This window comes from Podarcis muralis, chromosome 5 (assembly GCF_964188315.1).
Source record: "Podarcis muralis chromosome 5, rPodMur119.hap1.1, whole genome shotgun sequence".
NCBI lineage: Eukaryota > Metazoa > Chordata > Lepidosauria > Squamata > Lacertidae > Podarcis > Podarcis muralis.
In genome coordinates, this window is record NC_135659.1 from 26,184,899 (window position 1) to 26,198,862 (window position 13,964).

Sequence of the window (13,964 nt, forward strand, 5' to 3'; positions counted from 1 at the left end):
TTTTACTATGACTTTGTGGTTTTAATGATGATTTATTGATGTGTAATTTTATTCTTTCTCAGCCACTCTGAACTTCAGATTGGAAGAAGGGCAGGATATAAAAGTACCATATAAATAAAGCTTAAAGTCTGACCCAGATTGGGTACTACATCATATATTTCTAGAATGTTTCCCCATGTGAGTTATGGCCTTTATCGCATTGTGCTAGCCTAAAAGTATATCAGTATGATGAGGATGAAGGGCTCCAACAACATCCTCCTGGTCCCAACGCTAAAATTCTTTCCCCATAGTTCACAACTAACAAGAACAGCAATCTCTGCATTTCTGCTGCTTACAAAGGGCAAGACCATGAAGAAAGGCTCTTCTTCCTTTGCTAGGATAAGTGGTAGCACTGCTAATGGGGATGCTTCTCTTTGGCAATAGCCATATGCATACATAAAGAAAGAACATAGTTTAAGACTACATGAACAAGTCTGTGCAGCCAAGCAAAGCCTCCCGACTAATACACTCCCAGTTCTCCTATGTATAGGAGAACTGGCAGAATTTAGCTTATCTCTCAAAGAATCTTGGCGTAGTCTTACAAATCAGGGATCCTGGTTTAACTGTTTTTTGTTGTAGATAGAAAAGCCAGCTCCATAACTCGTCATTAGCAGTTGGCTTATTTAGCAGCTAACCATGTTTGTGTTAAAACAGAATCCCTAGTTTGTATGTAATGCTAAGCCAAGGTGATTTTGAAAGGAAAACTAAACTCAGCAGAAGTCCTCATCCTGGCTGTACAAGAGGAAGAGCAGGGAGAGCCTGACTGTGCTTGAACCTATCCACAAGGCATTAGCCATAGTTCAGTTTTGCATGTTAATGGGGCCAGAAGGTCTTTAAGTGCTCTATTCAAAGACATGCATGCATTCCTGCAGTGGTTATCTTCTGGGTCCTATTAGTGTGTAACAAAAAGTCACAGCGTGAGTTTCTTATAGAGAAAGAACTATATAGGTTCAGTGAATATATATTCAGGGTAGTAATCATGTTTAATAAATGATAATGTTAAAAAAAATGAAATCCTATATAATACTCAAACATACGTTCTTTTGGGGTATCTTTTAAAAACAACTGTGGGCTTCCTTCTAGGGAAGTTACTAATGGTGTAGAACGAAAGGGGAAGAAAAAATCGGTAGGCCGTCCACCGGGCCCATATACCAGAAAAATGATCCAGAAGATGTCTCAGCCGTCTATTTTAGTAAGTGGCATTTTCATTTACTCGCTGATTATTGACTTTAAAATGGCCAATATGTTAAACTGTGTTTAAAAACAAAAATAAAAAGCTATATCTCCTTGAAAAGGCAAGTATTTGCACAGCCTGAAAAGTTCTGTTCTTTTTTTTTTTCTTCCCCTTGGGAAAAGGAACCTGTTGTAGTGCAAGAATCTCCTCCTTTGGATTTACCTAGCACTACTGGGTGAGTAGGGGAAATGTACTCTTCAATTTGTATTGTTCTTGCCTGGCTAATGTCTGATCAGATCAGATTTTAATATTTGATTGCTTTTATCACATGGCAACATGAAATGGCTCAGATCTGATGGAACTGCACATTCATCCAATACCTCAGATGTGGAATCCACAGGTGCTGCCAGTACAAAAGAAACTACCTCAAACAGTATTTCGAAGCATTACAGGTACACTGCCATTTGCTTTATGCCATGAGTGTGAGTGAAATGATGGATTGCAGCTGTTACTGGAAAGGTGACCCAACTATATGAAACACGTTGGCTCGGATTCTAAGATAACTTCTCTCTGGAATGTTGGCAAGTCCTAACCATGGGGGGCTGCTGGAGGAAGAGGAGGTAATTGCACAAAATAGGGTCCCGAGAAATTAGAAAGGTCACAGAAAAGTTTTCCATCTCTTCCTTTCAGCAGTCTCCTGTTCCATATCCACCATTTGTCATTTTGTTAAAATGCTTTTACCACCCTTCATTCTTTTCAGGGCTTCAAGGTAGTATACAGTCGTAATACAAATACAGTAATAGAACCACCAATGCAGTCAATCAAATTGGCTTGAAACAGAGTAGCAAACTACCTGATACTAGAAGAGTTGCAACGGTTGCCATCAGGTAGAGCGTTCTAGGGACTGTCTCAAAGTTTGGGGGTGTCAGCAGTGCAAGTCCTGTGTTGTTTTTTGAGTACCGTATCTCTGATAAGGAAGGCACATTGGGGGGGAAAAGATCTTAAAACACATACAGATTGCTTTGTATTTGGGTCTCAAGTTGTGCAGGATATAGATATAAACCCACACATATACAGAAAACAAGAGAAAGTAGACAAATACAAACCAGAAGAAGGTAAGGGGTATACAAAGGGTAGACTCCCATTGTTCAGGGTTTTATTGGTAATTGCCAGCATCTTGAATTGGGCCCGGAAGCAAACAACAATCAGTGATATGTGTAAATCGATGCTTTATTTTGCACAAACTGAAGCTTTGATCACTTTAAAGGATAGCCCCTTGGAGGATAGTAATACAACAGATGTATTGCTATAATCCGACTTGAAAATTACTAGGCCATGGATGCAAATTATATTATGAGGGTGGACCTCAACTATTGCTATTCTCCAAGGATTTCCACTGGTGCAACAGGACATTTCCCCACAATTCCACCCTGTCATAGGTTTGGGGGAACCCCTGGAACAGATTTTGGGGGCGCACAGGGGAAGAACATTAGGTAAGGAGAAATAGTTGCTCTGAAGGAAAGTTCACTTAAACGCTATGTTGAATACAACCCTCAACCTTAAATTATTGTTTCTTATCTTCCATAGTTTGTCTGAATCCAGGAAAAGGACACGAACAGGAAGAACTTGGCCAGCTGCGATCCCACACTTAAGGAGAAGAGGGCGCCTTCCACGTAAAGCACTCCAGATTCAGAATTCCGAAATTGTGAAAGATGACGAAGGCAAAGATGATTACCAGTATGATGAACTTAATACAGAAATACTTAATAACTTGGCAGATCAGGAGTTACAGCTTAATCATCTTAAAAACTCCATTACCAGTTACTTTGGTGCAGCAGGTAGGATAGCTTGTGGTGAAAAATACCGTGTTTTGGCACGTCGAGTGACACTCGATGGAAAAGTGCAGTATCTTGTGGAGTGGGAAGGAGCAACTGCCTCCTGACTGTAGTACTGAACATGTTTGCTGCACTGTTTATTTATAGGCACTGTTTATATAAATCAGGAGTGCAGAAGGAGACTTCTTTTGACATTTCTAAAAATAGAAACCAAGTTAGCCTTAACATTTCTTTCTTAACAGTACAAAACATTGTTCTGAAAATTCTACCATTTTTTAAATGAGGCTGGATTTTTTTAAGATAAGAATTTAGATGGTTTAGGGCGGGAATCTGGGATTTCATTTGCTTTTAAATGTGCACGACTTCAGAAGAGACTTGTCTAGAGAACATTCCATGTGGGTAGAGAATATTTTCTGTAGCTAGAACAAATTTTTAGTAAGATTTCGTAATCTTTTCTTACCCAAATGTTTGCAAAAGTGTATTTCTACTTTGACAACCCTAGATTTTCATAAGGTGCAGTGTATATAATTCCTACTGACGACTGTAAAATATTGAAATCTTTCAAGCAAAGTGTAAAAAAAATATATTGAGCTTGTAAATTGCTCTGTGACTAGACTTCGTTGTCTTTTTAATATATTCTTTGCATGTGTGTATATATACACATACGTGTGCATGTGTATATATGTGTGTGATTGTGACCTATGCAATATAAATTATGGGATTGGGCAGCTTTTGACTATATATCCCATAATTCTTTTATCAGGAATAGTTGCAGTATTTACACAGCAGCATTTCTTCTCAGGCTTTAATGGGTGCTGTTGTTTGCCACATACTACAGAATATGTGTCAAATGAGTGCTGTGTGTTTTGGCAGTGAGTGCAGTCGTTAATGTCATATGCCTTCAGAAAATAATTCAGGCTGCAATCCTCCACATAGAGGCCCAGTGATGAAAAGATTTGGTATACCTTTCAGGTTCACATGCTCCCTCCCTGTCTCTCCTGTGCAGATTCCCCTTCCTTTCAGCATTAAGATATGTTTCAGCACTACATCTACATAGTGCTATGTATAGTTGCCTCAAACCAGAGTTTGCAAACTAGTTACAGCGAACAGTGGTTAGTGTTTATCTTGATGCAGGTGTAATGTACACCACTAGAAAGAGAAGGGATTAGCAGGAGGGAGTACTTTTGCTATATCTTAGCCAAGGTAAAGAAATATGGGAATAATTTCACCTATTGTGGACCAGGTTGCTTTGAGGCTGCAATCCTGGGAGTAAGCCCTAGTTAGCTCCATGGGACATACTGCTAAGCAGACACTCTGAAGATTGTTGTGTAAATCTTCTTGATCTAAGCAGCCTGGCTGCACAGTATTGCAGCCTCAGTTAATGTTGGAGAAAGTTAGCTGTCTGACACAAATCTGAACTTGAAAATTTGAACATAAACTCTGGCTAGGAGAAAAAAGGATTTGTGACACATTGATTGTAAATTTTGTCTCCCAGTTAATTAAAAAGTCTGCAGGAATCACAATATTCCTTTTGTATGTAATGTTTTGTAGTCATGTTTGATAAACATAGTTGGAGCAAAGTGTTTAATTGCACAGGGTCAACAAACAGTATGTTGCCACTTGAAGTAACAATACTGCTTTTATTACAATATTACCTCTTCTGTTCTTATAAATATGAATCAAGTTTTAAATGAGTAACTTTATTTTACTTGTAAAATAACAAGTGTTTTTGTCGGGGCTAGATGTATTTTCTTTATTGGTTTTGAGTTGTTTTTTGTTTTGCCAAAGAGTGTAAACAACTACTTTTTCTGATGGTTTCTCATTTTACTGCCTAATGGTTTACTGTCAGACACGAGCTTGCCAACAAAACAAAAAATATGACTTTAAATAGTGAGAGGCTATATGGCTAAACCTAATTGTACTAAAATTGACTTAAAAACAAAATGCTATTATGATTGTTAAGGGAAATAAATCTTTTGTCACCACCTTATATAGCCAAAGGATGCATAGACAAAATATGTTGTTCTGTGCTTGTGGCTGGCCAGTAAACTTACAAGCTTTACAAAGGTGATAATTTAAGTATACTTTTCTTTGCCTTCACTAGAAACATGAATCTCTTTTCCCCTCACACAGTCTTGGCTATTAAGTTAAAGTTGCCTTGCCTATAGCTGCAATATTTTGATAAGACCCAGGTTACTTTTTGAATGTTGGTCTCTTGGGACAATGCAAATTGTAGTTGTGATGTTAACAACCAGATTTTCATTAATTTTCTTTTTCACAATCTTTGTAATTCACATCAAGCACCAGCAGTATTTGCAGTAGGGCTTCCATACAAAGACAGCAGTTGGAATTTATTTGGGGAGAGAAATTGACAAACTATCAACGTATTTTTAGCTGTTTTTGTTCTCATTTTGTCACAGTGGTTGACATGTTTGTATTGCTGAAACTGTTCTCACGTTTTTAAAATCAACATTAAATGTGTGTATTTTTAAGAAGTTGTCCCTATTTTTGTTATACAGGTGTGAACTGTAGTTATATCTTAAAGCCTGATTTAAGTGTGTTTCCTTAAGTAAATTCAATGGGACTTTATAAACATGTTGTGGATTTAAGCAATGTGGATTTTAGCCCAGTCCTGCTCCATTCTTCAGTGCAGCTTTCTTCCAAGTGATTTAGGCAACAGCACAATCCTAGGCATGTTCAGACAAGTGCAAATGCAAGAATACAACAGCTTGGCAATGCAGTCTCCTTTAACTCAGTGGGATTGATTTTGGCATAAATATGGGAATGAGGCTAATTATCTGAACATTGCTCCTCCCTTTCTAGTGCCTGAAAGAGCATTCTTGCATGTTGACTACTATATAACCTCCTTCAGCTTTTATAAACTGCAGGACACAACATTTGGCAGTGTAGGTGACAAATGTGAGAAAACTATTTAGACCACTAAATAATAGCCCATTCTAAGCCACCGAGTCAGATAGGTGGATAATGATGATGATTGTTATTATTTAATCTTTAGATTGAGTAGTCCACAATTCACTATTGGTTTTAGTACCTGTATGCCATAGTTGAGACCACATTAATTTGATCCATTTCTGTTATTAGTTCAGAATCTCTAGTGAGACTCTTTTAAAACAAACTAGTGAATTATATTCTGCTGTACAAAATTTGAATGCTTGTTTGCGTTTTTATAGAGTTGTATTCTTAAAGATGTTATCTTTGCATAGTTTTGCTTGATTAATTGGGTATTCTCAGTAGCTTCCAGATAACTACTGTAATTTTCAATGGTCTGCATAAGTTGCAGTGCTAAAAATAGTGACCCTGCGTTTAGCAAGCAGACGGAACTAAATCACCCAGTATCAGTTTTTATGGAGGCAGCTGCTATACTTTGTTTTGAGGTCATAGCATTGGAGCAAGGGAATTGCCCGTCCTTCCGTGAAATAAATGTAACCAGTGTTTGCCCGCTCCACCAGCAGAGGCCATATGAACAAATTGAGGTGAGAGGGAAAATGACACAGGAATTTTATATTGCCAGGGGTCACAAGAACAGCTTTGTTAATAATGCAAACATTAGTTAGTACTAATCTTGCCTGGCTGTTATGGCTGTTCAACATTTCTCCTATTTCAGATGGAACTCCTCATATGAGATAGTCATTGCTCCCAGTTGGTTTTGTCTACTAACAAATTAAACTATGCTGTTGATAGCTTACAACACCATGCAGTTGCTGGACTATAGTGCTTCAGAATTAAGAGAATATCCCATTTAGTGCAGATTTTTGAGGGTAGAAAATATTGGCATGAGTCCCAACCTGAAATTGGAGATGGCACAGCCCACAATCACGGTTTGAAAACTAAGCCACGCTTGTATAATACTTGATTTTGTAGCAGCCTGTTTTGTATGATTTGCCCTAACTTCAAAGACTAAATGGAAAAATTATTTATCTATATAGCATTTCTGCTTGCTGCTTACCTTCTTGCTATAAATCAGTTATTCCACTTGTAAAGAAGGGGAGGATGTAAAATTATTAATCAGATTCTGTTGCCAAGTACTGCTATGCTTGCTTATGATTGTGCAGATTTGAATTTTCTAAATTTTGCAGTCTGAGTAGCTGGGATGAATTGATAATATACACAACAGGGATGTGGAATCTATCGCCCGAGAGCCAATATTGTGTCCCCAATTTGGCCTGCTAGGTAATTTCAACTAAACCGTGCCCACCTGCTTACAGCAGTAAATGGGGTGGTAGGACATAGTTTAATCCTGCCCTTGAGGCAGATTCTTATAAGGATCTGTGCCGTGGAGCCAAAAAGGTTTCCCACTCCTATACACCATGCCCAATGCATACTAATGAATAGGGTGCTCGCTTTAGTGTCTGCGGCAGTGGCAGGGATATCACTGTCCTGTAGGCAAAAGATGCATGTCTTACCACTAAGTTGTTATGACCTGCCCTGGGACTTTAGGTGAAATGGGTAATAAATCAAATAATAAACACTGAATACACATTAAGTTTAGAATTCCTTTATTAAATCCATTTCACAGCCAGAAATTTATCCATTTACCGCCGTGTTCATTTTTACTGCTGTGTTCATTCTTACCTGTAGAATTGCACACACTATTCTGCAGCATTATGAAAATGTACAGCACAACCATGAGTGCCATAGTAGGCAACTTGTTAAGTCCCCAGCAATGTGGATGGTATCCGACTAACTTAAGTTCCCTGGGTCTACTGAGGATGACTGAGAATGGGTACGATGCAGTTGGTTATCACCCTATTTTATATACATTTAAAGTTTTGTTGGAAACCAGAACTGTAAAGGACCGATCAATTGGCATTAGCATAAACTGAGAGGTAGAAGGCTTAGTCACAGCTTTTTGGCGAAGATACTTTTTAACATTACAGTGCTAAAAGATCGTATATTTTGAAACCTTGGCATCCACATTTGCATGGTATATTTAATACTATGTTGCCTCAAATTGGGAATAATTCTCATATAACTGGCTTTAAGACTTTGTTTCTGCTGGTATTTAGTAGATAACTACAGCCAGCTAGACATCCCATTGCTGCAGCCTCAAAATGTATAGCTACGGGTCACTAGTACCAAGTCTCATTTAAATCAGCCCAATTATTTGAACCATTGGTATGTAAAAAATATGAATATGGGCAGAAGAGGATAAGCATAGATGCTACCGCTGTAGCAGCTGTAAATAACTACTTGGTCTGCTACCTGTAACTTAATATGCTTATATGTTCACATAATAGTTTATACATTTATAAACTGGTAATCATTTCTGTATCATTAGCCACACCAGTATTAACTTTATGGCAAAAGTATGTGACATCTAATACTGTTGAAAAATAGGTTCAAGTTCACAAGAATTATTACCTGGTGGTTCAAAACCTTGAGCTATGTTTGAGATGCATTTCTACACTTACCCCACATAAGCTGCTTAGCATAATGGGAATTGAATTAATATCTGCATATCAACTTCAGCAGCTGACGTGTTATTTGTGTAGTTTCAAGCAAAAAAAAAAAAAAAAAAAAAAAGCATGTTAACCATGCTAAGCATGGAATATATATATATATATACACACACACACACACACACGTTCAGAAATCAGTTTGGGACATCCAGGTTTGTTGGATTACAGCCATAGGAGCCATCTCAGGATGCAAACAATGACATGGAGGTTGTGTGCTATTTCTTCTCCAAACATGCACGGCATTTTGATGAGCAACTGTTAACTGCTTTAATCAAAGTTTGGAAACTCACACTGTAACCCTTAGCCCATTAACTAGGAACCAAGTTCCACTGCATAATAGGATTTGCTTCTGGGTTTGTATTCATAAATCACAGTGCAAGTTTCCCAGCTATTTTTAAGTTGTAAATTTAAATTTTCATGCTAAAATTTAAAAGTGAAAACTTGCTGTTTTTTCAAAATCACAGTAAGGTAAACTGGGCTTTTAGCTGTAAGTCAATTTCAGCTACCCTACCCAGTAACCATGAAAACTGGAGCATTCTATCTCCATCCTCTCTCACATAATCAGAACTACAGTATTTAGGGCATAGCTGTCAACTTTTCCCTTTTCCTCCGAGGAATCCTATTCGGAATAAGGGAATTCCCCTTTTTTAAAAAGGGAAACGTTGACAGCTATGAATTCTAGCCTTCTAAATGTTGCTGTATGACAACTCCTGTTATCTCTAACAATGGAGTATACCGGCTGTAGCTAATGGGAGCAAGACATTGGCAAAGCAACAGGTTGACCACCCCTCTGGTGTATGAGGGGAATGTGCCATTATAGTAAACCTGGTTTGAAACACATTAGATGTGCCTGTGTATAAAAAACTCAAATGTTATTAATTTGTGTGGCAGAATAAAAGTGATTCACGAAGTCCCCCAAATTGGGTATAATGAGTCCTTTTACAAACATGTATGCAAGTAAGTGGCTACATGGCCTCAAAACTGGTTGCTAATATGCCTAGGCACTTGCAGGGTTCGTGTTACACAAATAATCCAGAGGGGAAACCTGGTGCCTTTCAGCACTCTTGAGTTTGTGTTTTTGCAGTTTTGAATTATGAAGGCTAGCTACAACAAACAAACAAACCCTGATCTGAACTTAAAATTAATCCACAAAGTGAGGAAAATTAAAGAATTTGGAAGCAATATACATTTTCGATGCCAGTTAATTTTTGTTGAATAAGTTTGTTAATTAGTACAAATAAGGCACAAGAGTCTTCACTTACACCCATTTAAAAATATTGTCTAAATAACAGCATAGTTTGCCGTAGCAAATATTCCATTTAACTGATATATCCAAGGCAGGACTCAAATATGAAATACACAATTCAATTCATAACTTCATGAATCTTTTTTCTTTTTAAAATATTACCTTTAGGCTAGCAGTCATTAAGACATAGTATCAAATATTGGTAGATATAAAATCTCAATTTGTTGCAAAAAAAATTGTGCAGTATAGATGGCTGAGGAGATTCAGGCAAGTTTTAAGTTATCCACCATCTTAATAAACCAAGTTATTGCAATTTATTGGAGCAAAGAAAAGCATTCTGCTCATATTAAAAAGTCACATACGAATGTTAAAAACTGTTCATTCAAAGCAAGCTGGGAAGAAACATCAATCTCCTTTTTCTTTAGCAGTGTATTGCATTTCCCCCTGTTTAAGACACTGGTGTTATGTTCTAGTTTTCCTTTTATCTTCAAAAAGACTCCTCAGCATGTAAACTTGGACAGCTGACACCACCACCATTATTGCAAGGTTGACCATGGACCAGAAGTTTACCCTGTCAAAGTTGCTTTCTTGTATGTTTCTATCACGAGCTTCAAATGCTTTGAGCAGGGTCTGAATATGGATACTTTTGCTTAGCCTGGACTTCACACTGTTAACCGATTCCTAATAAAGATCAAAACACTAGTTTTAGAAAAATAAAAGAGAAGCACACAATTCAACACAGCAGACTCATCTACAAAATATAGCAATGACCTTGTGAGCCCCAACTCCTTGCCACCGTGCTTAGTTCCAAAGCCTCAAAATGAGAACTTGCATCTGTTACTTTCAAAGCTGAGGTATGTACACTTCCGTTTCTTTTCACATGCTACAGAATTTAGGCTATATATTTAATCAATAATACACTTATCACAATTTAAGGCCACTAGAGATAGTTGTGCAGCTTTCAATAGGGTGATCCTATTGAAAAGTAGTAGCAGAGGGGAGAGCAAATAAATTCCAAGCGTACAGAGCCATTCACTCCATAGCTTTTTAAAAAAGGATTGTAGATACATACCAGAATATCTTCTAGCTTCATATCCAGAAGATCTGTGCCAGTGATATAGTTCTTCCAATCTTCCTCTTCATCTCCCATGTTATCCAATATCAGTTCAAAGAAAATCACCTTATCTGACAGAGTGCTGAATGTGTTGTCAAAGCAGAACATATAGTCACCATCCTCTGTCTCCACCCTGTAAACACAAAAGACATTACACTTTAATGAGTTCTGGAAGGGAAGAGGGAACAGAAAAATCCCCTCCGGTGAAGTCCCATTCGTACATTTCAGGAATGAAGTCTTAATTACTAAGCTCTTAGAATGCCACTAAAAATGGTTTAACTAATGTTTAATGAAATCATTTAAAAACTTACGTATGGACTCCATCCGATTTTCTCTGTTCAAAAACTAGTGCTTCACCTTTTGGTGATAATAGATGGAAATCAATATCTAAACCTGCTCCATCGAGAACCTGTAAAGTCAACAAACAGCGTATATGAGCAAAGTGTAATTTCTGTTGAAAAAGGCAAACCTAAAATGAATCATGTTTAATATTCAAATCTTACTTGAAGACAAAGCCACATGAATCTATATGAACACTGAGATGTTATCTAAGATTACTACTATGTATTTTAACTTTTTAGGAAACTATAGATACAGTTGGCAAAAGCAGTTTGTTTAAATATTGTTTTACCCTGCTCTTTGGCTGAAAAGTATCCCACAGCAGCTTAAAAAGGTAAAGGTACCCCTGCCCGTACGGGCCAGTCTTGACAGACTCTAGGGTTAGAGTTTAGAGATCAATAAAAAACAGGACTATCCCTGCCCTCAAGCTTACAATTTAAAAAGCTGTGACACAAAAGGAAAAAGGATGGGGAGGAACAAAATAGCAAACCAGCTGGAATAGAAACAGTTTGGGAACATAAGTCAAAAGGAGGTGGGTGATCTCTCAGCAGAGCTGACTGAGAGCTGCTTCCCATTTCTCTATATTGTAATTTTATTCAATGCATTCAGATAGTGCTTGGTACTTCAGTACTCACTTTCAACCACACCACTAAAGAACAAATGGCTGCATTCATGGACAAGATGTTTTAAGAAAGAGTGTCAGTGTACATAAGACCTTACACCTTTGAGTAGCAACTGTGATCTCCAGGAACATTTAACACAGTTTCTAGATTACAGTTTGAAGACCTCTTCATTTTTTTTAATAAACATTACTTGCCTTTGGAAGATATGCTGACAAAAAGGATGAAAAGCAAGTAAAAATAAATGCACTCATTACAGTGGACGCTCTGGTTGCGAACATGATCCGTGCGGGATGCATGTTCACAACCCACAGCATTTTCAACCCGCGTCTGCGCACACACGGGTTCTGATTCAGCATTTCTGGGTATGCGCAAAGCGTGATTTAGCGCTTCTGCGCATGCACGACCACTGAAACCTGGAAGTAACCCGTTCCGGTACTTCTGGGTTTTGGCAGTCCGCAACCTGAAAAAACGCAATCTGAAGCGGCTGTAACCTGAGGTATGACTGTATAATTATTTACTTCCCAATGTGATGATGGAATCCTCAGGCTCCTCTGAATGCAGCCCTCCATGCTCTTCTATCTTGTCCTTGGGCCTCTCTCCAATGCATGCCCCCTGCCCACACCCCTAATTTCTACATCCATACATCATGCTCCATTAAATACCACCACAGGAACATGTACCAGTTGCATTCCATGCAACTAGAGCAGAAATGCTCATTTCCACCTTGTCTCAAACCTCCATCCAGCGCTATTTCAACATATTTGGCTTACGTGGCTCTAAATAAATTTCAGAAGGCCTCTGTTTGGCTAAGGTCATCAGATCAAGCTCCCAAACCAGTTTGACCCAGCCTTTCATGACATTTATCTAGCCTGTTTCCTCCATGTAAAAAAAAAAAAAGGGGGGGGGAGAATTGTCATTCTGAAGCTAGAGGGAAGTAATACTCACATGGCTTTCTTTCTGGCCCTTCAGAACTATACCCTAATGTTTTGATCCTGCAGGTATATCCAAATATTCAGGTTGGTACTTTGAGGCTAAAGGTGACTTTCATGCCATCCCACCCCATCTTTTATAGTTAAGGTCCCGTTTTACTTCCCGGCAACAGAAAACACAGCATATGGCTTTCCTCTTAAGGACCCAGCATTACTACCTCTACCAGACTATGGAAAAACAAAATTCAAATTACAATCCGAAGCACGCTTCCCTGGACATAAGCCTCTTTGCTTACAGTGTTAACAAACACAGGTCTGCATATTGGAGCCCCAAACAATACCTCCCAGGAGTGATGGTTCCTCGGTGGTTTTAAAGCAGAGATTGGCTCGTCAGCTGTCACGTATGAGATTCTCGCCTCGCAAGGGGGTGGACTTGATGACCCTTGGGGTCCCCTTTCCAACTCTACGATTCTATGTGGCTGTGCAGCAAGTAAGGGAGGTTCAGAAAAGGCACACACATTAAAGCGTTTTTCCTTTCTGACATGCTGGGCGTTTGTGTGCGTTTCCACTCGCTTTGCAGGAGGCAACCCCGGCTGCAGCCGAGGGAATGGATTTCCCTACGGCCCGAACACGCGAGCTGGTCCTCTCCCGGACACGAGATTGCACGTGGGGCGCGGGTGCCCGCGTTCACACGTGCGCTCCTACCCCAAGCAGTTGAGGAAACTCGGAAGGGCAACGGTTCCCTCCCTCACCTGATACTCGATCTCCAGAGAGGCCTCCTTCTGCATGCTCTGGAAGAAGCACTCCTTGCGGCCGGCGGGCAGGGTAAAAGTGAAGTCGCTGTCCAAGGCGGTGGCGAAAGCCGAGGCGCCCGGCGGAGGCAGCAGCACCAAGAGCAGCGGCAGGAGGGAGGCCAGCAGGCACCGCCGCATCTCCGCCTCCATCGCCGCCGAGCCCTCGACACCCAGGAAGCGGGAAATTCCGGAGGAGACGGCACCTCCTCGCGGTCCGGTCTCGCTCGCTCGCTCGCCTCAGGTCTTCTGAGGCGAAGAACGAGGCTGGTTACCCACAATGCACGGCGCGCCGCAGCTCCGCCTAGGGGAGGAAAGAGCGCGAGGGGAGCGACTTCCCCTCGGTTTGAAAAAAACGCGTGCCCGCCGCCGACAGGAGGTTCTTCGACACCGC

General features: G+C 39.6%; 2 protein-coding genes across 3 annotated transcripts in view; one reads left to right on the forward strand and one right to left on the reverse strand.

Annotated features, from left to right (window-relative positions):
• Window positions 1-5,543, forward strand: part of MTF2 (metal response element binding transcription factor 2) — a 29,063-nt gene extending 23,520 nt beyond the window's left edge. For both annotated transcript variants that reach the window (XM_028732692.2, XM_028732690.2), the window contains 4 exons: window positions 1,123-1,231; window positions 1,396-1,448; window positions 1,564-1,665; window positions 2,801-5,543. In XM_028732692.2, the coding sequence (XP_028588525.2) occupies window positions 1,123-1,231; window positions 1,396-1,448; window positions 1,564-1,665; window positions 2,801-3,155 (619 nt within the window). In that variant the 3' untranslated portion in view covers window positions 3,156-5,543. The remainder of the gene's footprint in view (window positions 1-1,122; window positions 1,232-1,395; window positions 1,449-1,563; window positions 1,666-2,800) is intronic.
• Window positions 5,544-7,548: 2,005 nt separating this feature from the next.
• On the reverse strand, window positions 7,549-13,832 carry TMED5 (transmembrane p24 trafficking protein 5). Its single transcript, XM_028732694.2, has 4 exons — window positions 13,532-13,832; window positions 11,200-11,297; window positions 10,847-11,021; window positions 7,549-10,455 (listed from the first exon to the last, which is right to left on the reverse strand). The coding sequence occupies exons 1-4, from the start codon at window positions 13,721-13,723 to the stop codon at window positions 10,237-10,239; spliced, it is 684 nt and encodes a 227-aa protein (XP_028588527.1). The 5' UTR covers window positions 13,724-13,832; the 3' UTR covers window positions 7,549-10,236.
• Window positions 13,833-13,964: the final 132 nt, after the last annotated feature.